This window comes from Falco peregrinus, chromosome 6 (genome assembly GCF_023634155.1).
Source record: "Falco peregrinus isolate bFalPer1 chromosome 6, bFalPer1.pri, whole genome shotgun sequence".
Taxonomy (NCBI): Eukaryota; Metazoa; Chordata; class Aves; order Falconiformes; family Falconidae; genus Falco; species Falco peregrinus.
Window position 1 is genome coordinate 73,254,162 of NC_073726.1, and position 25,687 is coordinate 73,279,848.

The following is a 25,687-nucleotide window of genomic DNA, read 5'->3' on the forward strand; positions in this document are numbered from 1 at the left end:
TTTTGTTAGAATAACTTAATCTGTGTAAAGCATAGATTTGATTTTAAAAAAAGATAAATGCTTAAGTGATTCAGGAGCATAAGAGCTTCCAAGTGAGTAGAATCATGCAATCCTGGAAATCACATCTTTTTCCTTTATCTAGAAGTTGCCTTAATGTTGCTTTTTCTTATTTAAAGGTATCAAGAACCTGAAGGTGCTTCTGGAAAATGCTATACCACCAAACACTACTATTTTCCTTTTTTCTCTCTCTTAACTTATTAGTATTGTATCTCTTACTTGCTAGATTGATTCTCCCTCACTTCCATGAAGCCACTTTGCTGATATGTGCAATTTTTGCCTGTTCTGTTTTTCTGCCCTTGCTTCTGAAGAGCCATGGAGTCAGTTTTGTTGTCCAATATTGGGGGGTCTTTGTGGACAGGAGCAGATGTGAACAGAAGGGACTGCCTTTAAACCACAGTGGCAGGCTTTCACTTTATGTAGTTCTGGCTTATTGTTTTGATCCAGGTATTCTAATTTCTTGTTGCCATGAGAATTCTTTCTCTTTGGCAGCCATTTAGTGTTCTGCAATCTGTTTTTGTTCTGTTCTTGTTTTGATGGTGGTTTATCAGCATACTTTTTTCTTAGTGGTGGTAGGTTTTCCTGAGTTCAGAAACTGGTCATTATCAGTCATTAAACTATTTTGGATACTTTTTGTTTAAATTGTAGGCTAATTGTTTTCTCAGGAAAATAGAAAAAAATCTACAACTTAGAAATACGGGTAGCTGAAGTTATTTTCTGTCTGCTTTGAAGGTTGTCTCTGCGTTACTTGCTTGTTAGATAAAAAGAAACTGTAGGAGCTCTAAAGCATTACGTCATTTCTATGCCACAATCAAACTACATCCATTAAAATAAGAGAAACTGTTTTGTTTGTGAAACGTAACTGTTTGATTTGGGGAATTAAATCAACAAATCATGGAAATTTAGTAGTAGGAGTATATCTGTTACCAATGTAGATGTATCATAAAATACCAAATCCACCAAAACCAGGGAGAGGAACAAAAAAAATCATGAAAATCTTAAACTTTTCCACTCAGTTGCTGGCTTATAGTGGTTGCTCATGCTTTGTGAACTCATTGTTTTTCTTAGGATCTGTTTTAATATCAGTTTTAAATTGTCGTGATCATTTGGAGAGCATAAAGCAAATGTTAATTTTAATCTGCTTGGACACCTGTGTGTAGTTGCCTTGAGCACTGCATTTTATTGCATATTGGTACCCTGATACAGATGTTCTGATAGAAACTTCATAAAGGAGTTGGCATTAAAATTTGTTTAATATTCATTGAAGGTCAGCAAAAGTTAAATCTTAGTAGAAAAGCATATGAATGAATTATACCTCTGCTTTCACTTAGGAGCCAACGTAGCAATTTCTGTTGTTAATCAGTTGTAGTGAGTTCAGTTGCGTCATTGAAACTGTCGGGTTTTAACAGCCTTGGTCTGCAGTTCATATTGCTGAATGGAATGTAAAAAAATTAAAAGTTAGTCATCAAATGCTTCTTGGAGAAGACTCAGCAGCTCCCATGTTTGGAAGTGATGGAGATTTTATAAAAAATACAAAATTCCTAAGACAGATAGAGGAGATTCCTATCAATGGTGGGAGCTCAGAGTTGATAATTTGATCAAATGCTCACAAAGCCTGAAAAATTTTTGCTTGACCATTGCTTGCATTAGGAAGTAGTGAGTGTAAATAACTTTGAATCTGGTGGCCTCAAACAACTGTGTTAGGTGGTCTGTTATTTTTGTGGAACTAGTCCATTGGCCAGAGCTGCACACCAGAGTTTTCCACCCTTTGTCTTGGAAAGGAATAGAGTAATGGGAAAACCTGAGAAGTTTTTGTTTTCATGCTGGACTTTTCCTAGTGAAATGTAAAGAATGAGGTGCTGGGGTATGTCCCCAGGCTCCCCCCCCCCCCCCCCTTTCTGTTTTCATTCTTCTGTTTGGATTTGGTGTTTGTAATTGAATGATTGTGATTGCTGTTTGTTTTCTTTTAGGATTAGTACCTAGTTGTGATTTAGTCTTCCATGTGGTAAAAGCTTTTGTGTTGGATTCTAGGTTTTAACCCTTGAAACTGCTGTAAGAAATGACTGTCATTCACAGTGTTTCCATATTCTGAGTTTATCTGTGTGTTACAGTTCAATTTTCTTTCTTAAGCTTCCCTCGTGGATTTGGACAATGCCGCTGAAGCTCCACACAATAATGACAGGTTATTTCACTGACTAGTAAAAGCTGAAGAAACTAACAGGGTATTTTTTATTTTTATCCTTCAAATGTTCATCTGCTTCCAGTGAGGTTTGTAGTATTTGGATTCTTGAATGTTAATCATGCTTTTTATCTGTGGATGTGATGCTTTGGCTGGATTATCACTGTGTACTTCAGAAGAAACCGTTTCTGAAGATTTGTCACTTGGATTAGTGTTGTGTGCAGCTTGGTGGCTATTCAGTAGTGTTGGTTGTAGTGACCCTGCAGTGTGTGTTCACTGAAATCTCTGCTTATTTTTAATTTGATGCTTTACAAGATGAGGTTATTTATTACAGGATCTGTCACAGTTGTTTCCCTTGGTGTTAGCTGAAATCATCTGGGTCCTTTGCTTACCTACTGAACATCTGGGGACTGGAAGCTAAGCATTCTCGGTGGAGGTACTGTAACTCTGAAATGAGCTCCTGTTGATCAGGCTGAAGTAGTGCTCATTGACCCTCAAGGGCATGGTATAAGGCCCATCTGTTAGGGCTGAATTTGCCTGAGGGAAGGTTACTTCAGTTAAGGTCTACAGGGAGTATGTTTAGCAGACGTTAAAAGTATAATAGGAAATTGATTGGGCTTTTGTGCATGTGTTCGGTGCCTGGCTCTACTATTACTTCAAGTGGACAGTTGCTAATGGGGGTTCATGGAAAGTAAAAATAAAATTACACTGTTTTTCTTTTGTTGATACTCCTTCTAGACTCCAACTGTCTGTTGTTCTGAAAGATTTAACAAAAAAAGAGAAAGAAAATATTTTGGGCATTTCATTCATTAAATTCAATGGAAGGGATTACTTGTAGTAGTGAGGAAATTGAACTCCTTGGAGAGCCAAGTGTGTGTCAATAATGGTATGTGATACACCGTTTTCTTTTATGCATTCAATAATAGGCTCGTTATATTTTCATTCATATTTAACAGTACACAATAATTAGTGCCCAAATGCGCACATGGTAAAATGTAGTTTCAGATATGTGCATTTTAATTTGGGATCATTTTGGAAATTTTTTTTCCTTATAGAAAATATTCCTGTTTACGTGACTCTGACTATGACTGACTTTTGCTCAGATCCTTAAAGCAAAAAAATAACCCAGGACTTAAAATGATTGAAGAACTTTTTTTATTCTCTATAAAAGTGAAAATGACTTGCAACTTCTTATAAGTTTTTAGCTATTATTTTTTGTTTCAGTTTCAGGATTGTTTTAAAATACACTTTTGACTGGATTTAACCAGCGAGACACACTTGGTTCGCATGAACATATAGACTGTGCAGGCACTAACCTTTTAACATGAAAGTGATGCTAAAAAAATCTTAATCATCTTGATTATGAAGAGGTGTTATTTCTAGCTACAGGTAAAGTAGGTACAGGTGAAAATAAGACCTGAAAGAAGTGCCTTTGAGGTAATGATTTCTCTATTTAAGCTGTTCAACTGTTGTTGCTTAATGAACACACTTTAAATGTCACTTTCATTCCAAAGCTGTTGATCTCTTGGTAGAGGGAAAAAATGGAGGAGGAGGGAGAGAGATCTGACTTTTGAGAAGATTCTGTGTCTTTACTTCTACCTTTCTGCATTTGGAAGGCCCTGTTTGCCAGTGCTTGCAGACTTGGTAAAATAAGGTGTGGGTTTAGTAAGGTATTTTAGAAGGGCATTCAGTTCTTGCCTCTAGAGCTGTGATTTTTACTTCAAGTTGATTCTGATGCTTAGATTAGGATGGAAATAGTGATAACATGAGCTCCATGACTATGTTGTGCTTGCTGTAACAGTTTTAAATTTTGGTAATTAGTCAGTCTTTTGAATGGTGCTTCTTAAAAACAGCTATTGTGTATGCAAGCTCTCTCCAGCAGTGACTGTTTTTGATGCTCTATTGTTTGGGATGACCCCTGAGTTGAACTCTCCTGAAACTCAAATGTCTAATGTTCTTCATCAGGCTATGGTCTATAGATCCATTACAATGGAGCTGGAGCCTGCTTACAGCTTGGGAGCAAACCCAGACCTGTCTGTCACTAGCAATAGGGGAATGCCACAAGCGCTTAAGTTCTCTGCTCGTGTCATTCTGCTTTGATAGTGGCAGTCAGGACTTAAACAGATCTCCCAGCTGGGGAAAAAGGGCTTAGAAAAAGCCAGAAAAACTTGCTTTAACTTACTTGGCTAAATATTTGTTTCGATCTCTTTGTTTTATTACCAGTAGTTTGTCAGAATATCTGTATCTTCCTTACTTTGTTTTGTTTTCTCCTCTTTAATACACGTTACTTTCCTACTTAGAGGCTTTCTGGATTCCAGATGAGAAAGCAGAAAGATGTATTTTCCATTACTACCTTCCCTTTGTTAAGGAACTTTTTCACTGTCTTGGATTATCCCAAGCAGATATAAAGTCAGATTGGGTTGAAAAGACCCATTCACAGATTGAAAGATATACAGATGCTATTTTGGTCACCTAGCCTGTTTTGGGCTTCCACTATTTTGGTCAGGAAAAGACTCAAGTGGACTAGGTAAGATGGTGGAGTGTGTGCACACATCTTGCCCACTTGTGTGTTCTGCCCTCGCACCCTTTCTGAAATCCCAAGAAACAAGTAAGTGGATGAACTAGCAGGTCTAACGAAAACAGTGTTGCGGTTAAGTCTTCGCAGACTTAGCAGCAGCCACAACTCTGACTATAAAGCTTACTATCATCTTTCTGCTTTATCTTGAAATGGCAAGTTGAGGGCAAGAGACCCCCCAAGTTGGTTTCTTCTCTGAGGCTATATATATACTACAAACTTTTCCCTGAAAAGCTTCTTCAGATTTTCTCAGTATGGGGAAGAAAACGTACACAAGCTTGAGCCGTACAAGGCACTACTACAGAGAAGAAAGATGTTGCTGGTCTTTCACAGATCCTTTTCACAGCCTTTACCTCTTTCCTGGGTCACGCAGAACTCACTAAGTGAGAAAGATGCAAACTAATTCTAGGTTCTCAGTACTGTGAGGTGCCTGATCACCTTAAATAATGTTGGTTCGAGAGGTGCAGAAGAGAAAGTAAAAAAAAAAAAAATATTTTTACGTTTTTGTTTAATGGGTTAATTTTTAGAGGAGTGTGTCAGGGCAGCAGGTTTCTTGCATTTTGGTGGAGCCTATCAAGAGAACCATCAGAAAACTGTGATCTCTTGTGTGACTCCTGGCCATTTTGTTTTATGAGCTGTTTAGTTTCTGTAGTAAGTCCTGTTACAGCAATATTTGTCTGTACTACTTAATGACTTACACGACATTCTTCAAACTAGAAGAAAGGCAGGCATTCCCTCTTAAATAAAATTCTGATCTGTTATCATTCAACTGGATTTTAGTTACTTTTTTTCCTTCATTTTTAGACTATGTTCAAACTCAGTTTAGAATAAATTCTGTATGCTTCTATGTGATTTAAGTGCTATGGGCAATCTTTTTTTATTCCAGTTCCTCTGATACTAGATTTTGGTATAGTGTACGCAACTCTGATCTGTTAGCCCTTAGCAAACACTTAGGCTGTTAGAACCAAACCAAGCAAACATTTAAACTATTATAACTAAATCAGCTTTTGAAGTGTTATTGGTTTCTTTTGTCACTAATAACCCTACTGATCAGAATATCTTCTGCTGGATCACTATTATTAGTTGACTTTTATATATTTTTCTTCTACAGGTAGGATAGCGCACATATATATATATATTCATAATGCCTAAGTATTTGTATTCTTTAGGCTGTAGAATTAGAGACCTGTGATTTTGTATGGTGAGGTGGTCAAGGTCTGTTGAATTGCATTTGCAATATGAAATAGACTCTTAGGCTACAAGTTCATCAGTTTGAGGGTTTTTTTATCTCTGCTTAGAGAAATTAACCAGATAGCATGTCTGTGACCCAGAGAAACCACACACACCTGCTCGTGTCCTTCTCCCCACTCTCCTTCCCCCAGATTCCTTCACAGAAATCGTTCTGGGTTATGTTTTCTCATTACTTTCCTGCATAAGACCAGGCTGTAAAACCAGGGAACCCTTGAAAGAACTGTGCAAAATACCACTTCATAGTCTGTCCTTGAGGTCACCAGCACCATGCATACTTCTGAGCCTGAAGTTTGCATATGCGTATTTGTGGGGGTTTTGAGAATGGTACTAATACTGGTAAATAGCTTTGGAAGTCTGAGCTCCTGGTTAAAGTATTTGCAAAGTACTGTACTTCAGCACCTTTCAGCTGTGAGAAAGTTAGGGTTATGTATCCACGTGAAATGATCTGAGGCAGCTGTTGCAGGAGTGCTGTATCTGCAGTGCTTTGCCATCCTTGGTTAAGCAGCTTCCTGTTGGAACCACTGATCTGTGTAACATTACTGTATGCAACAGAAGTGGTCAGGCTGTATGCCATTTTGCACACATTCAGACCTACTTCTAAGTACTGATTCTGAGAAAACTGTAGTTGGATAACTCAGATTCAGTTGGGGGGTAACATATAATTATTCAGTTTTTCCTGTCCTGTTGGTAAACTTTGCTTTCATAACACAGTTCTACAGATTTTGCTTTTGGGGATAATTTTTGGCTTAGGCATCAGCTGAAGAAGGAGGGATGTTAGTCCTAGTTGGATCTATTGTGGGCCTGGCATGGTGCAAAAATTGGGTTGCTTGCAACATATTTTGGATTTAAAAGCTTCTGACAATTTCTTGGAGGGATCTGAAATTACTATTACCAGTAGCTGTAGTTAGTGGCTGTTAATGTGGTTGGGACTGGTAGCTACAGCTCAATGCTAGTTGCGTATTATTTTTTTAAAAAGTTCGGGTGAATATAAAAGCAGCTCTTTGGGAAAGGCAGCAATATGGAAGATTCAAAACTATCTAGCCCTCTGTTGCCCACCTTTTTTGTATTTGCTAGTTGCAGATTGTGAGATTGTATGTCATGAAAGTAATCAAGACTGCTTAGGGGGAAGGAGGAGGTGGGGAGGAATCATGGCAAGCTGTGTTTATTCAGGGTATAGAAAAGGCAAGAAAATCAAAATAGTGGGCACATGGAAAAATGCTGTGTAGCAGCAAAGAGCCTGTATGGCTTTCATGCATAGAAGTCATGATTTGTGAATTGTTAGATCTTTTTTGAAATTGGGCAGGAGAATTAAAAAAGGCATGTGGTATTTGTATAGCATTTAGGAAGTATGTATTTTATATAATTTTTTTAAAGCAAAAGAACTCTTGAAAAGGTCTCTAAAACTTTCTTTTTAACTTGGAAAGCAAAAGTATAAGAATAGTTGGTCAGTTTCAGTAATAGGAGGAGGATAATGGGTTGGAAGAAGACTTTGAAGGGGTCTGTGCTTGGGACATGGTAGTGAGCATTCTCATAAATGTTACCTTGCTGGTATCTCTCAGGTCATAGTTTGCCTATGAAACCAAATTACTCCAGGTAGTTAAAACTGAAGCTTAACTATAGAAAGCATTGCTATCAGGAATCTGTTATTCTAAGGCAAGACACTTTTTATTGATAAATGCAGTAGAATCCACATGGTGGGTAGGTGAGGAGGATATCTAACCAAGACAAATCATCTATGATATTTTCAAGATCTATCACAGGAAAAAAACTGCTAGCACAGTAATGATTTGAAAAAAGATACAGATAATGTAAGAAATTGTTAGTAAAGGCTTTTGGAGCAAAAACCCAAACAAGCTAATAATATTATCAAAATTTGAATAATGATGTATTTTTTGTTTCATCCATCACAGAATGTGCAATAGAACAATGAGGGATATGTATATGGTGATAGTAAAAAATACGGAACAGTATCTATACCTTTAAAAACAGAATGCTTTAGCATAGAAATTGTGTGCAAGTGGTGGGGGATAAGAGGGATATGATAAAAGTAAATAATATGTAGAACTGAATGGGAAATTAATATTTTTTCTTTAATGTCATCAGATGATTTTTTTTTCCCTTGCACTTTGCTTAGAAGAATATGTAGAGACCTGCGTAAAAATTACTGCTGCATATTGGGCTGTATTAGCTAAAGCTTGTCTATACAGTCAACAGAAATCATTGTTCATCTCTACTTGGTGCCTTTAAGACTGTCTGGATTACTGTGACTAGTTTGGAACTCATCCCAGATGCTCACATACTGGAGAGGATGCGGTGGAGGGTTTCTAGGATGGTTAGAAGGCTGAAGCGAATACTATACATGGAGAGGCTGAGAGATTGGGTTTCTTCACTGTTAGGATAAGAGGGGCAGGGTTATTGCTGTTTTCAGTGACCTGATAGGGAGGCTTGGCAGAAGGGGAGCCAGAGTCATCTCAACCAGCTGCTGAGGATGAGAGACGACAGATGAAATTGCAACACTGGAAATTCTGATGAGATGTTGGGAAATTTCCTCCCTCCCCCACAATGAGATTAATCAGACATTGGGGAGATTGTTCAGAAAGGTAGCAGAAATTCCAGGCTTTGAAAACACCCTTTAACAACTCAGCTGGTCAAGACCACAAGCAATCTGAGTTCACTTGCTCCTGTTTGAGCAGGAGATTTTCACCACCTGGTCTTTTGAGGTCCTTCCAAAGATGAGTTGTTCTGTAATGCTGTGGCTTTGTGGAAGGCAAAAACATAAAGGTCCTAAAAGGCAGTGAACAGGTTCACAAATTAAAAGTATATCAGTAGCTATTTAAAGTTTTCCCAGGTAGAACATCCATGTGTCTCCATATTTTGGCTTATGTATGGAAAGAGCACACTCTGCAATTTTGTTCCGGGTCAGTTTGATACTTGGGTTTGTACCTGCCAAGATGCAGAGCAGAACGGCTGATGAAAATGACCCCTGCTGGCCGGGTATTCCCACTGTGGTGTCTGGCTTCTCTGGAAAGTTTTAAAACAACAGAACGAAAAGCATTAGCTTAGAAAAAGCATGTGGTGGGCACCATCCATGTGTCCAAGTGTACCTTTTAAGCCTTCTGTAAAACCTCAGTGCTGTATTCTTTTTTAAGGATCTAGTGTTAGCAGTGAATGCTGAGCTAAATACATCTCCAGTTTGACCTGCCTTTTTTTTTCCTTTTTTTTTTTTTTTCCCCCCCTTTTCTTCCCTCCTGGGAAATAAAAATAATGAATGGCTGTTTAATGTAGCTTAACAATGACTTTGGTAATCACATGAGAGTTAATTTTCTGACAAATCAGTGAATGGGAGAATCTTCCATCCCTCCCTTTTGTGCCAGTGTCCAGAAGAAGATATAGGGTCGAGTAATAGTAGCTATTTTCTGGCTATATATTTATTATAGTTAAAGTGATGAACCACAATAAATTGTAAGTTTGTGTAAGATTTTCTTTTCAATCTATCTAAATATATCTGAAACAAAACCCCAAAGAGCTATGATTCTTATTTGTTCTGTTAACATGCAACAACTACAAACTTTCTCTCTCTCTCTCCCCACCACCCTAGCATAAGCAGCACTATTATGGATGTAGACAGCACAATTTCCAGTGGGCGTTCAACTCCAGTTATGATGAATGGACAAGGAGTTCCTGCCTCCTCTGCAAAAAGCATTGCTTATAACTGTTGTTGGGACCACTGCCATGCTTGCTTCAGCTCCAGCCCGGATTTGGCAGATCACATTCGCTCCATACATGTGGATGGTCAACGAGGAGGGGTTGGTGTTAATTTTTGTTTTCTCCCTCTTTATTAGTTGCTAGTATTTTACTCTGATGACAGTAGCAAATTTTATGTTTTAAAGTATCAGTTCTGTAGCTAGTGGCAACTAAGTTTGGGCCTTCAGCCTGCCAGTATTAGGCATTCAGCTGTTGTCTTTTGCATAGTTCACTTCATTTGGTATTCTGTGTTTTTAATTGAATGTCTCTCCTGAAGAATGTAGTAAGTTCTTTTTAATAAACAATTTGAGGCTAGATATGCTAACTTATCAACATCCTGAAGCTGTTGGTATATCTTGAAGTGCTTATACTTGGAATTAATTTTCTTTAAATTGTTAGTGTACGTGTTACTGCAGGTGAACTCAGGTGAAGTTGTATCTTGATTATTTTTATGAATGGAGTCTCAATAGAGGTAAAACATCTATAGAACGTATAATAGGGAAGATGTAAGACTTGTTGATTTGAGAGTGCGAACTCTTACCAGAGCAGCTCTGTCTGTAGTACTGATGGCAAGTATACCTTCAATATAATTGCGTCTAGTATTTTTTTAATTGAGGTGCATATATAATCATGTATATTTAAGTCTAAACCCTGGTCAAACGATGCAGTTTCCATTGGTCTCACAATTTTAATGTTTCAACCATCCTCCAGTAGAGTTATTTCAACACTGTACTTTTAACTACCTTCCCCTCCTGAACCTCCAAAATCACCTTTGATGCCTGCAATACGTTGTGTAGACTATCTCCACATAAAACAGAAGCAATCTGCCCGGTTTCAACATTGTATATCGCAGCTCTTGGAGAGCTAATACCAAAATTTAACATATAATGCTCATTATCTTATGACTTTATGTCCTGTCCCTTCTCCAGAAGTAATATCTTAGGACATTACACTTTTTATCTTGAGTAAGAGACTTGAATAAAACACTAATTTGCATGACTTTATTATGTAATTGTGTCACTGAGGCAGCTGTAACTGGTTGTATTTAGCTAAGGTTTTTTGGTATGGTTGGACTTTCGGCTTCATGTTTGGCTTTCTAGTTCAGGCTCTAAGCAGAATCATCCATCTAGTGAGCTGGCTTTTTAGCCACCTATAAGATAGTTTCTGTAGTTCTGTTTGTAGGTTTATAGAAGTATTACATGAATCCTGGATGAAACAATGAAGTGGATGAGGTGTACTGGTATCTTGTGGGCTTTCCCATAACTGCACCTCTGGGGATCTTCGTTACCCATCCATGACCCCTTTTCAATTCTTAAAAAGGGACTAGAAGATTTTTCAGGGTGGTTGGGTTGTGTGTGGGGTTTTTTTTGTCTTTTTTAAAAAATTCTGTTCACTTACATTCCACGTAACCTGATTTGTGGATATTATTATGTAGGAAATGTCAGACTGTTTGTCTTTCTGAAGGAGGAGGTTGTTGGAAGCACCTGGTGTCTAGTAACTGTTGCATTCAGTTCACACTTTTTATCCCCCTACTGGAGCTGGTTTACTTTGAAAAATTCTCCAACTTGATGCTATGGAAGGGGACTGATCCTGGCTGGTTTGTTTCAAGGATTTGTCTGCCACCTGCTGGTGAGGTGTTTAAGTGGTGTTAGAAGTTGTATTCTTATTTGATTTGATTTTTCAGATATTACTTACATACAATGGCTATAAATTTGAAGAAAAGGGGGGGGTTGTAGTAACTGCTTATTGAAAACTTAAAAGCAATGTGATAAGCGTCTTTGTATGGTAAAATGTATATATTTAAGCTAATACTGAGATAACAGCTTCAAACTAATCCAGACAGATCCATGAAGAGCCCACAAAACTTTTTGACAAAATAGTTTTACTTACCGGACTTTTTTTTTTTTTCACAAAAATACCGGATTCAGCCTTTTTACAAGGTTCACAAAAAGCCCTGCCTGAACTTCTGGCAAGTTGTAAAACCAGGGTCTTGGTTTTTGGAGGGATTGCATTTCCATGACCTGTAACTTCATAATGACACTCCTTTGAGTGCCCTGCAGTTGCTGATGGAAATATTTGAACAGTTACAGAGCTGTTGCAGAGCCAGGAATCTCAGAAATGCCAATTCTGTGGCTTCAGGGGGATCTCAAAACTGAGGAGTGGCAGACACCAAAGGTTTAGGGGGTAGGGCCTTCATGTGTCGGTAGGTCTGGATCACTCGTACAGACATGCAGGGTTTTCAGCTTTGTATTAGTAAGCTGGGTTATACATATTGTACAGCAAGTACATAGCACTCCTGTGGCTGCTCTTTTGTTTTGAAAAAAATCAATCTTTTGAAGATTGAGTTTTATAATCTCCCAAAGAGAATTAATTTCCATTTAGTTTCTTGAAGTTCTGAAAACCTGTATGGTGGTCAGTGCTACTCCCTGATACTGTATTTTGTTGCCACAAATAAGACCTATACCTCACTTCACACAGACCTGTTGAGGAAATTCTTATGAAAGGCAAGTTCATTGAGCTTTTTTATTCTCTCAGGTATAGATAGACGTGAGAGGAAAGACAAAAGAGTAGGTTCTACTCTTAATGCACTATTGTGCATGTGACTGATCTGTGCACTAGAATCACAGAACACCCATAGATTTATTTTTTTTTTTAATCCCATGAGAAAGTGTAACTTTCTTCGTCAGGAATTGAGTATAAGGCCCTAATTAGAGATACCCAGTATTCCATAATACAAAACTCTGGTATGTAAACAATTGTATTGTAATTAAGAGTTTTCAGCTTCTCATGCTCAAAGGATGAAGTTATTAATTGCTTATGACAGTAAATTATTTTATTTCTGTATCTGCTACCCAGAAAATGTGAATTTTTCATTTAAAAATGACCTGTCTCAGTGTCTGGTGGATACAGCTATTGAGTGCAGATGCAAACTCTTTACAGTGGATGCTGTGGCTCTTGATTGTGTGTATCTGCAGGAACATCTGTGTTTTGATATTTTTTCCAGTGACCTCCTTTTTTTGAATTCTTGTGATTGTAATTATTTTTATCTTGGTGAGGTATGAGAAGTAGTTGCAAAATTGTTCACAATTCTTTGAAGTAATTTGTTTTGTGAAAACAGGCTTCTTTGCTAATGTGGTTTTCTTTGTGTTTTCTTTGACGTGTGTAAACTTACCACATTTTTACTCTATTAGGTGTTTGTTTGCTTGTGGAAAGGTTGCAAAGTATATAATACACCTTCAACAAGTCAAAGTTGGTTGCAGAGGCACATGCTGACACACAGTGGGGACAAACCTTTCAAGGTAAGGTCCATTGTAAGATACATAATTTTTTATTTTAAGAGCGATCCTATTTATTTTTCCTGATTCAATATATTAATTAAAAATGGCATCACAGCAGGATTTCTTAAAAAGTATCCAGCGAGCTGAGCTTTCATCTTTGCAGTAGTAGTGCCCAAAGGTCCTGTTCTGTTATGAAGACAGGTGAAGATCCTACTATTGCTTTCTCTGTCCCTGTTTCTTTTAGCCTATAAATGGTAGGAGAGTGTAAAACTAAATACTACTGAACTTCCATTTTTTTGCTTATTTTCCAGTTGAGCTGCTTACACTGTAACAGTGAGATATTTTGCCTCATGCTTTACACTTTCACATTAAACTTTGGATCATGCCTGATGGTGCACATCCTGTGCTTGAGGGAAGAACTGGTTTTGTTAACAAAATTCAGTTGAAACACAGTCAGTGACTGGTTAACCTCTCAGAATAATAAGGAAGTCAGGAATGCAGGACCATTGAGCTGACTGTTTCCTGCATAGTATTTTCTAACTTTCTCTTTCTTTCTCCCCCTAATCTGTACCTGCAATTCTAGGTATAGTAGTGTTTATCATTCCCATATCCACCAATCCGTTATTAATGAGTTGCTTCATCCTCTTATGGATACAGTTGGGGCAGTTCATAGCTGTCAGTCCTGCATCACTTGATGGTAAGTCCCACCCACACTACTTCAGACTGAAGTTCTCCTTCCATATAGGATATGAAAATGAATTAGTTTTTTGTTTTGGTTTTTTTGTTTGTTTGTTGTGGTTTGGTTTTTTTTTTTTTAAAAAAAAAGTTTAGGTAGCATTTTATACCTTCCTCTCCCTCACCCCCCAACCCCACCAAGTTTTAGTCACTGTTTCCCTCTCCTCTCTTTCTTCTCAGGTAGTATCTTTTGCCTTTTTTTTTAAATTATTATTTATTTATTTTAAGGCAGCTTTATTACTGAAAAATAATTTTGTGTTACAGTGATGTCTTCCAGAAGTTACTACTTCTACATAGCTTATAAACAGTAGTTGTGACAGAAAACAAAACTAAACTCAAACCTAGAGAGTAAAAATAGTGCGTTGTATATGAAAAAGTTTTTTAATAAAGGCTAGACTTTTTTTCCATACTGAACTGTGTAGTTTAGTCTGAAAATTTCTGACTGAGAGCGAATAGGAACAGGTAACTTGCTCTTGAGGTTATCATACCCTTTGTTCAAAGGAATAAAATTAGCATGCTTTTGGAAGCATTGCATAAGGATCATAGATCCCTGAAAGTTTGCAGATATGATTGTTCCAGCAACTGATCAAATCTTAGGTGCTAATCCCTGAATAAAATAAACCCCCCCCCCACTCATCAGAGGAAACTTGTACCTTAGTCATTTTGGGATTTAGTATTTTACATACCTTAAAGTATAATGGCAAGCTTTAGTGTTGAGGGAAAGTCTTTCAGTAGGGTAATTTGTATACTTGATCTAAATCGAAAAATTTTAGAGACATTGCGTTTAAAAAGAAGTGGGCATAGGTCAGAAATATCAGTAGTACTTTTGAATCTGTCAGAGTTACTTAGCAAAGTCAGTAAAAGTTGGTATCCCAGGTTTTTGGCTTGGCTAGTTAGAGCTAGAGCCCTAAAATTTACAACAATTAGTTCTAATAATAATCTTGTGTTTAATGTGTTATTTCACCAGCTGATTTTCTGTACTTTCTGGTCATACTAAAGGAAAGAACAAAGCACAGGCTAGGATTGCACTAATCATCATGGCCCAACGTGTGTCACTTCCGCATTTTTTCCTACTGTTGTCTTTAGTCCTTCTGTTTGTTTTTATCTCTGTATTTCTCAGTCTGTTCCTGGGGGCTTTGAATGGAGGATAATTGTGGTCTCAGTAGAATTTTGTAACATCTTTTGTTCCCCTGTCATTTATGCTGAATATAGGCTTCAGGGCTCATACATAACTGTCTGTGGTAGCAACCTATTAATTAACTAGCCCCCCTTCCTCACTTTTTTTTTTACAAGCTTTTGAAACCTGCTGTCTGATAGAAGAACACTTAGTGTTGGAAATTAGTCTCGATTGGGCAAAGAACAGCCATTACTAATTGTTTTATGTCAGTCATTCAAAAACAGAGCAAATGTTTCCATTTGGTGCATTTAGCTGTTCTTATAAATCTGGATTGCTCACATTTAGGAAAACCCAAATTTTTTCAAGTCAGAGTTGGATTAAGGACCTCTTGTTCTTGATGATGAGCAGACAATATCTCCCAAAACCTAAATTACAAATGAAATTTGTGTTGCGTCATGTGAATATACTTACAGAGAACTTGCTGAAAATACTTAGTCATTCAGTGTTATATTGAAAAAAAAATAAACGAGTGTCAGGATTTTTGAGGGAAGCTGTAAAAAGCCATAATGGAAATAGTATAGATACGTGTTTCTGTCTGAAGAACTGCTGTTCAGGATGCTTTTAAGAAAAGCAAAGAATGTTAACTAGGAAAGTGACAATTAAAAGCATGGAAAATTTACTTTTGTAAAGGTAAAAGCAAAGTAATCATATAATGACCAGAGGATAGCGTAAAAAATATATGGCAGACTGCCATATTCTTATTTCTCTGGTCAAAATAAGAGAAAACAGTATTTTCTTAAATTGAAACGTAGTTGGGGACTGTCTTAGGCATAAAGCTGTCATTGGCATTAGAACTACTCCATTAAGGATATGTCCCTGGCCTGTCACCCTTTTGCTTGCAAATGTACTCGTTTTATGTAGTTGCCCATTTTGGGTTTAATTATCTATTATTGTGGTACACATGGTGGTGTCCTTTGATTAAAAGCTGTATCCAGCTGTAAATGAGCTGCTGTGCTTTCATATTAAAAGGTCTTTGTGGATTTACCTGCCCTTTCCATACATTCGAATGAACTACAGAGTCACATAGTTTATATGTCACAGAAGTGAACACACGTCTAAATTACAAAGTCAAAATGTTTCATATTTTTATAATTTTCTCCTGGGTTTTTTGTGTAGTTTAGTGTGTCACCCTCAGCATTAATATTGCAATACCTGTGTCACAGAAAAAGTAAATTAATCTTTATCAATATCCATTTTTGAGACCTTTGTTATGCTAGCTCCATTTTTATATGGGGCAATATCCTGGTAGTGCATGTCCAGCCCCTAAGAAGGAGACATTTTATATCTGAGTTATCTAGTGAATTAGGGTGATGGTGGTGGGGGAAGATACCCTAGATCTCGGGGCAGATTTTAGGACCTCAGTTCCCGTTTAGTTGTCATATTGCTTTTCTGTTCATTCCCTCCTTTTTCTTCTAAGTTTTTAATACTGATAGCCTTGGATTTCATGTGGAACGCATGGATGGATTTTTTTGCCTGTGGTTTTTTTTTTTTTTTTTTGAGGCCATAATCACTAACTTCTGTTACTGATAAAGTGTCTTTTCCTAGGGCACCCACCAAGCCCTTCACCAAAGAAAAAGTGTGTTAAATGAGATATAGTAACCATTACAGCTAGTTCTCAGTCTCTAGTCAAATACTGTTTCTGCCAATCAGCATGCTTTTCCAGTCCTACTTTTGGTAAGCGGAGTTTCCTAGATCTGTTTTTCTTGTCAGGAGGAACAAACAGACTGGTCTTACAGAACATGTATCTGGTTGAGAACTTACTGGCCGCCTTTGGCCCGCTCTTGGGTATTTTTGAAGTTATGTTGTTCCTCTTAATACCTGAAGCTAATGGCTCATGTGCTGCTGGAAGTTTTCTCTTTGCGTATTGCAGTCTGATTCCAGCCATCGTGGTGTTTTTTGGGTTTTGGGTTTTTTTTTTTTTAGTTTTTGGTTGGGTTTTTTTTTTTTTTCCCTGTCATTGTAGACATTCATTTAATATACGTATTCTCAGAGCATGTAATTGTTTCTCTGGAGATGTTAGTGTGTTTGTGTCTGATTTTACGTTCAGAGTTGAGAGAGAAAAACCTAAACATTTTTCTTTTTTAGTTCTGTTATTACATAATTTTTGCAGCTTTTTAGAAAATGGTGGAATGTTGTGGTGTATGATCAACATGTAGTGATGGTCGTGTCAAGGGTTCAGCAATTTAACTTTCAGACTTTCAGAACATGTAGACAGGTAGATCTAGAGGTATAATATGCTGAGTTAGAAAACTGATGCTGGTAGCTGTCTTTGGCAAGCTGAGAAAAAGTGAATGAAGAAATTCTTGCTTGTCCTAAACTTGCCTGTTACAAATAGTAAGTATTTGAACAATTAATATGCTGTGACAACCTGCATTTTCCAGCATGGTTGCTGGTACTCAAAAAAAACAAACAAAAAAACCCAAACCCAAAACCCCAACAAAGTACTACTCACCATACCTTGTTGCTGTACAGTGTACATGCTGTACATGTTCTTGAAGACGCATCAAATGAACTCTTAAAATGTAGTCTGGGTGACCAAATGCAAAATGTTAGGCACAATGAAAGGAAAAATAGTAGAGCAAGCACAAAACAGTGTGAGATTTTATGCAAAATAATTGCATATAGTAATCTTCTGTAAATCTAAGACTGCGTGTAGGTGTGCAACCAACTGCTTTCACATACTGATTCCAGTGGGTGTGCTTCACATCAGTCGTGCAAGGTTTGCTCATGTGGGATAAAGGCATTCAATGACAATACACAGGTTTATTGCAGGCTTTTGTCCTTTGTTAGAATGGGGAGAAGAAAGTAATAACAAAAATGAAATTTGGTGCTCATTCTGCCACCTGTAACTCCCAGAATTCATTAAATGGTGACTGCATTTGGTATGACTCTCAGTAGAGTAACACTTGCTGAAATGTAAAAAACACAGCCAAGCAGTTCAGTCCTCATTTGAAATTTGTGTATGTTACTCTTCTGGCAGAATATTTTCAATTCATTAAGAGCAATGCAGATGCAGTTAGAAAATGTAAATGCATTCTACCTGAACACTTAGCTGTTGAGATAGTATGAGAGTTTATCCAGATGTCTAAAATATTACTGTGAGATTTACTGGAAAAATTACACATTGAATATTCTAAAAAGGACATTCTGAATTTTGAATCTAGAAAAAAAACCCTGTATTGCTAGATATTTTTATATCCTGTTTGTTAAAGTCACTGGTCATTACTGCCCATTAATAATGGTGGGTATGGGTACACTGGAGAAATTAAACTTCTTATGTGTTGACTTATTTTCTCTTGAAGTAACATATCCACCAATCCGGACCCAATCTATCATATTTAAAATTGAATGCAAAATGTTGAGATTTAGGTTTTGGGGGAAAAGTAAAGAGATTGGTTTAAAGTTCTGCATAATAGTTGAGTTTGATTTATTAGAAGCCCTCTAGATCTGTATAATTATTTGGTGGGAAGCTGATTTGGTGTGACTTACCGTCCAGAGATCCTGAAGTGACAGCCTGAACTGCTCCTTTATCTTTGGAGAGAAGAGACTTTACCCATTAGTAACGGATTGCTGGATATATTATTTTAGAGAAAAAAAAATAAAAAGGAAAAAAAACCAGGTAAGATTTTTCTCCTCTTCTACTATTTCCTGTCTACTGCAAAGGAATTCTGTGTCATCTTTGATATATCAGCTGTTGATTATTTGATGACATGATCAGGTAGTCTCAAAATATGTGATACCTAAATGTAATGATTTCTGCAAATATTTCATTCTGTGGCTGCAGGCTGTAAGTAGGCTTTCTGGAAAAGATAATTTCTAGTTGCACATTTTATATATTGTGAAGACTTAAGGATGCCGGTTTGGGGCTTTTGAAAGTAAAATGTGTAGAGCAAGACAAGTAAGTGGTAGCTTCTGTAGATAATCTGTATAGAATATCTGTGCTTGTTTTACATGACTAAAGTCAAGTTACGCCATTGTGAGTCAAACTGTAGTTTGTCATAACGGTTTCCCATCTGACAAGAAATACAATTAAGTCTTACGAACCTGTGTTTTAAAAAGTTTCAGAAATGCGCTTGATACAAAGTTTGTGTTATTTTCAGAAGGTATTGCCTTTTGATATTACACTTTATTAAACTTGGAATATGCTAATGGATGCACTGTACCAAAACTTCAGTTTGTTTTTTTGACTTCTACCAGGCATTGACAAGGCTGAAATTTTAATTTCTCTTTCTGATTGAACTTCAGGGTATGGAGGCTATTTTTTTTGTGGATTTTTTTTTTTAATTGTGTATGTCAGTATTTGTAGGATCAGAAGGATCCAGAAGCTGAAGTTAGGAATACCTTAATGAAAGTTAAATCTAAGTTTAGATTTAGTTGCTTGGTTTAGTTTCATGAAACTGTTTTTATGGGCAAGACAGCTATTTCAAGGAGGATAAAAAACTATTTGAATTAATGCACACATATATTTTACCTGTATTTGATTTTGAATTTGATCATCTTTAATACAAGTAAATGGGTCACATTCAAGGTCAGGTTTGATGGGGCTACTAATCCAGTAGATGTCCCTACCCACAGTAGTGGGGTTGGAACTGGATGATTTTTAAAGGCCCCTTCCAACCCAAACCATTCTATGAATCTGTAAGTGTAAATTGTAATTGTCAGTATTGATTTTAAGTAATAAATACTGCATTGAGGTTGCTGTAGTTTAAATGAGATCATGTTCTTGAGTTTTGAATTTCATAATGTGCTGGCATTTCTTACATTGTAAGTCACTAAAATATAAGTATACAATATTGCTGCTGTTTGAGCACGGGAAATTACAGGGCAAGCTAAAAAGGCATAGGTAGGTTTTTGGTAAAAATCTTCACAATTATGAAGATAGTTACTAGTGAGAGAGAGAGGGAGGAACAAATACAGTGTGAAGATCCTGAAGTTCTTTTGTCAGGGAATTACATGTTTGTAGTTAGCTCAGTACTTAGAAAACTTCCCCTAACTACTTCTGTGTTTTTTTCCCCCTTAATAAAGGGGGGAGGGGGGGAACCCCAAATAAAAATGTGAAAAATACCCTGCTATTTTTTGTCTTTTACTATCTTGAAATATATATATATACATATTTTCAGTCCTATAGCAAGTATTAAGTGTTTGGGGTTAATACAGGTTTTTCTCTTCATGGATGCTGCATTGTTTTATGGTGCTCATGGAAAACCATTTGCTAGGTCTGAAGCAGAAACAGACTTTTCAGTCTACAAACCATGCTGAGTGATGTTTTCTTGTCTTTCAATCAAATGTGCAGACTTGGGGCAGATTACTGTAAGAGCTTGCAAATTTGTCCTTCAGAGAAAATTTAGCACTATGTATATAGTTGCAATATTACTTAGTCCTGAACTCTTGTTGGAGCTGCCTCATCAGTTTGCTTTGAAGTGCTGGATAAGAGGGGTACAGGTGAAAGAGCTGAGAAAGAGAGGAAGGAGCAGAACAGATGTGGAAGAAGAACTTGCCAATAGTTTAGAGTGGTATGGGTTTTTTGCTACTGGCTGATCAACCACTGTTCTCTGGATCAGAAGGAGAATTGGTCATGTGGATGCACAATTCATTGCAGCCAATGATGGAATGCATATCTTAAAATGACCTTTCTATTACCCTTGTAAGCTCAGAGCACAGGAGAAAAGGTTTGTGCCTCCCTCTCCAGCAGTATAATTTCAATACTGATTTTGAAAATTAAATAATTTTAAATAGAAACCAAATACTTACAAAAATACCAATGATTACCATAGCCAGTACTAGCTTAGTTGCACGTATCTTGTGATTTCTGTTTAAGTATTGTTGGATCTTTTCTTATTTTTCTGTTTGAGAAAAGAGGGCATTTTCTTTAAATAAGAACTTTCTTAAATAGCTCTGAAATAATAGTAACATCCCAAAATAAATGCATAAATTATTAATACAACTTTCAAGTTACTGAAGTTAAAGGTTTATATAGAACTATAAGATAACTGTTTATTGACTTTTTATAGCATTTATAAAAAGCATTAAGCTGTTTCAAATTTAACGAGTAAGAATGTTTTATTTTACTTCTGACTTGTTAAAAGAAAGGAGGACATTGGAGAATTAGTTATCAAATGCAGAAGATTGGAGAGCTGTTGAGAAATACAGAATAACTGTGCAGTATTTTGAAAGGTGGGAATATTAGTCTATGAAGGGGAAAGTTCTTCAGAAGCATTTATTTTCTGTATGAAGACTTTCAGTGTATTTGGTTTTATGCTATACAATATTCTGGAATATAATATAGCATAGAAAAAAATCTTTATTCCATGGAATAATTATTGAGAGTTACAAAGTTCAGGTAGAAATTTATTTCAGATTATGTTTGGTTTTAAGAATTGCATGGTCATTAAGAAGTTGCCTTCCTTTTAGTGTGTTTGAGGTTGAGCCAGAAAAGTCAAATGGAAAGATCCTGTGAATGAGTGCCTTATAGCACGCTGATAAAATAGTTGTTCTGGTTTCTTTTTCTCAGTGTGTAGTTGGTGGGTGCAATGCCAGCTTTGCATCTCAGGGAGGACTTGCCCGTCATGTGCCCACACACTTCAGCCAGCAGAACTCTTCAAAAGTTGCCAGCCAGCCAAAGGCCAAAGAGGAATCTCCATCTAAAGCTGGAATGAATAAAAGAAGAAAGTTGAAGAACAAGAGACGACGATCATTACGTAAGTATTTCCACTTAGAAGTTCTTGCAAGCTTTGTCTTGGATGGGAAGTTCCTCTTCAATGTGGTTGTTTCTCTGCAGGTGTGAGTCTGGTAGGGTTGGTGATCTCTTTAGCATTATATTGTTGGCATCTCTTGAGATGGGAGGAAAACAATTCCAGATTCTGTTTGTGTTCCTTTTTCAGGTAAAGCATCTATGTGTTTGGTAGAAGAGATCAGGTTTCTGTGAGCAACAGTTTGAGTTTATGATTTAAAGATGAATTTCATTTTTAGAATTGCTTTTTCTTTAACTATATTACTATTGGAAAACTTTCTGTTTAGTGATGAGATCTGAAGTTCAGTACTGCAAACAGAGACTGCGGATTCATAGAAGTTAGAGATAAATGCATATTATATAAGCTCTCTTTCAAGCACAACATTTCATTAGCTTAATGATAGTTTTATGAGCATAACCAAGATCTAATTCTGGGCAGATGTGACTTGCTGGGGTTTTAAAATCTTTTTCTGCACAGTTAGTTGACGTTCATTAATTTTGTATGAACCAATGTGCTGAGAAGTGTGATGTATCATTTAAAGTGAGGATTGTTTCCTCTAGCAAGTAATAATCACTTATGCAGTACCTTTTCTAGTCAGTTTTGATCCAGTTGTGCGATTCCAGAGTTGTCCTAGTATCGGCGATAATCATGTCAAATTTATTTAGAGATTGTCACGCACAGAAATGGTTGGAAAAGACTAGGAAATTATTGAAGTATTTAAACTTGTTTTTTAACTGCTTGGGATGCAACTTTCCAGTACTGAACTGATTATTTACTAATTTTAAACTGTTACTGGGACAGTTGCGTTTTAGAGTAGAGACATGTAAAAACCCATTTAGATTTTTTTCCTGCTGGTATGTCAACAGCTGAAGAAAAAACTTCCATGAATTTTTACCTGTGGTGTAAAGTCAACCTTGCAGTACTGGAGAGAAGGGCAGGATACCATTTTTATGAACCACTGGACCTGTTACATCTCATACTGTCCACAGAAACAGAGCTGTGTTCATAAGCAGACAGTTATTTCAGTCCTGTCTCCTGGGTGGTGGTACAAGTTTAGTGATGATGTGCTGGAGAACTTGTGTTGCTTTGTTGGGTCAGTAATTCTTATTTTTCCAGAACTCTTCTGTGGTAAACACTTAGCTGTATCTATCTCTGTGTTCCTGTGAAGAAGTAGTTACAGATTTTTCAAACAGTACTACAACAATGGATACACATAGTAGTGGTCTAAGGGAATTACTCCACCCATGTGCCATGTTTCTGCCTTGAAGGCAAAGAACCCTGTCCTGGACAGTACCAGTATCACCTAGATTCTGAGAAGTTTATTTTCTGTGTCTGTCTTGCACACAGTGACAGCTGTGCAGTTCAGTGCTGGAAGAGCCACTGTTAACTTCAGTTACGGTGACTTTTTTCTTTCATTTTTTTTTATATATGTGAGCAATTTGTATCATTAAATATCTAAAACTGTAAATTACAGGAACTCCTCTGATTTTGACACTGATTTGATGTTCAAAGAAGGTGGAAAGAGAATTTGACTTCCAAAGAGCTTTCCCTTTCATCTAGGAATCTATGTAAATGAGAAGGGAAGGCTGATCAATGAAGGGTTATGTGGTCACTTTGCAGTATCCTTTACTTCATCTTAGATGCTAGGAAAGAGAGGATTACTGAAAGAGTTGCAGGTTCCTGAAGGATTATCACAATTTATTGTCTGCATTACTCAAACAAAATATAGATGTCTAAGACTGGTCACTTCAAAGTTTTCACTTTCAGAGGTTACCGAGTTGCATCTTAGCTTGCACCTCCAGATTGATTTTGTTAGGTGGCTGATTTAATGTGTTTTAATTCAGTTCCGCTTCTCCCCTGCCCCACTATATGCAGAAGTAGTTTTTTAGATTGGCGTTTTATTAGTTATTGATGAACTTCATTGACTTAAAAGTTTTATATCAGTGCTTTGTAGTTAAAACTTCAAATTACCTGCTAAGATGTTTACTGCAGAATTGTTGAATGAGTGTATAGCAAAGAAAAAAAGTAAGAAGTAAATATTATGCGAATCTTAAAGATCAGACTGTGGTACTTGAATGGTCTGCTGTCTTGATCAAGTCTTGCACAGGAAGAAGAATGACATCTGCTTGAGCAATTTCTTATCTTCTTGCCTCTTGAGACAAATGCAGTGCTGGCTGTAGAGTTTTGCCTTAAGGCAGAAATAATCTCTGAGTTGGGAACTGACTGCTGTAATGTATTTCTCCAGAGGGTACGCGACCCAGAAATGGATCCAAAGTTGATGGCATTTTCTGATAATGCTAAGTATTGGTAGCTTTTCTTTAAAACTTTGTGTGGATTATTGTTGATCAGGTGACCTTGACAAAGGGCTGATACAGTTTTGCTTATCGTTCTGGTTTTTAGCTTAGTTTTACTTAGTTAAAGAATGTTAAAGTGTGCAAGTTTGTATGTTGGGGAAGGGCAAGAACCGTTATCTAAGAAGCCACAATAACAAAATAATAGCATTAAGTATTTTCAGTCTAGAGTGTATAAAGCTAGGAACATAGACTTACATTTAGATATTTTAAAAGTGTCCAAAAGGAGAGGTGTTGAAGTTAAGTACCAGGTTCTTTGCAAGCTGGGTCACAAGAAGTTACGACAAATGGGTGTAAAGCAAGATGCTATGTGATAGTGTACAATGTGTTTAGTTTTTCATCAAATGATTATTTGTGATTTACAGTTTTGCATCACAAAACAATTTTTTCTTGTGAGAAAATGTTGTTGTAGTGTTCTTTGTACCTCCTCATGGTTTGGTTAGTCCTTGGCTATTTTTTGCAAGTTGTAAGTGGCTTACTGAATATTTATTGGCAATTGATGGCTAATACATGCTGCTATTGAAGCATCCTCTTATAAATTCTTAATAGTTTAAATACAGCAAACCAATAAATTTGCTTCCTCTGTGTTTTATATCTGAACGTTACCTTTCTAACAGACATTAATGCATAAATAAAAAAAGGAGACTTTATTGTGGCTTTATATATGACAAGGGCATGATCTTCTACCTTAACTGTAGAGAATTCTTACTGTTACTTGGTACTTTTTTTCCCATTCTTTGGTAATGTCTTGCCATTCTTGAACAGTTTTCCATTTCTTTTTTCCTGTCTGTAGACAGCATGTGTTCTTTAAAATCTGGAAATTAGTACTTCTATGATGAAAGCGTGTTTTACTATAGACACCCCCTATATAGCTGGTTACATTATTGGTGATATAGAGACTGATTTGTTATACAAACTTTGACGTTGCAGAGTAATTCAAGATTACAGTCACAGCTTTCTTTTTCTTCTGGATAGCATTATACACATGCACTGCTCTATGTAGTCATTTAGAGGTACAGAGCCAAACATATTTCAAATATCTATCTCTCAAATAGGTCATAGTATTGCTATTCTGAAGCTACCTCAAAGAATTTTGCAGAACCTAAGATTATATTTACAATATTGTCACTTGCTTTTTGAATAGCTAAGATGACACTGTAGTTATTAACAAGCATTGTAATAGAGTTCACTGGAGAACTGTAAGCAAGATAAGGAAACTTTCTGTTCATGGAATTGACGATAAGACTATGTTAGTTATGTAACATTTGGAAATTAATTTAGTAGGCTACTGGTATGAAGGTTTTAATTTATTTGACTTAAGTGATGTGTACTTGGAACTTGTATTATGCAGGAAGGGAGATACCTTACTCTGAAAATACTTCTGAGGAAGTAAATTTAAGATACATAGAAGGTACAGCATTAACACTCAATAGGAGATATATAAAACTATTTGTATGCCTTTGACAAATTATGCCCTTTCTTTTGCATCTGTTTAGTGTTATCCAGTGGTAAATCGTGGAGAAATTTGCTGTATGATACCAGAAGCAAACATTTGGGGTTATCTTTTCCTTTCCACCCTCCCTTCCTTCCTCCCTCATATTTATTTATA

General features: G+C 36.7%; 1 protein-coding gene across 2 annotated transcripts in view; it reads left to right on the forward strand.

The window, feature by feature from the left end:
- Window positions 1-25,687, forward strand: part of AEBP2 (AE binding protein 2) — a 51,919-nt gene that overhangs the window by 9,605 nt on the left and 16,627 nt on the right. For both annotated transcript variants that reach the window (XM_055808197.1, XM_055808198.1), the window contains exons 2-4: window positions 9,661-9,868; window positions 12,998-13,105; window positions 21,508-21,694. In XM_055808197.1, the coding sequence (XP_055664172.1) occupies window positions 9,661-9,868; window positions 12,998-13,105; window positions 21,508-21,694 (503 nt within the window). The remainder of the gene's footprint in view (window positions 1-9,660; window positions 9,869-12,997; window positions 13,106-21,507; window positions 21,695-25,687) is intronic.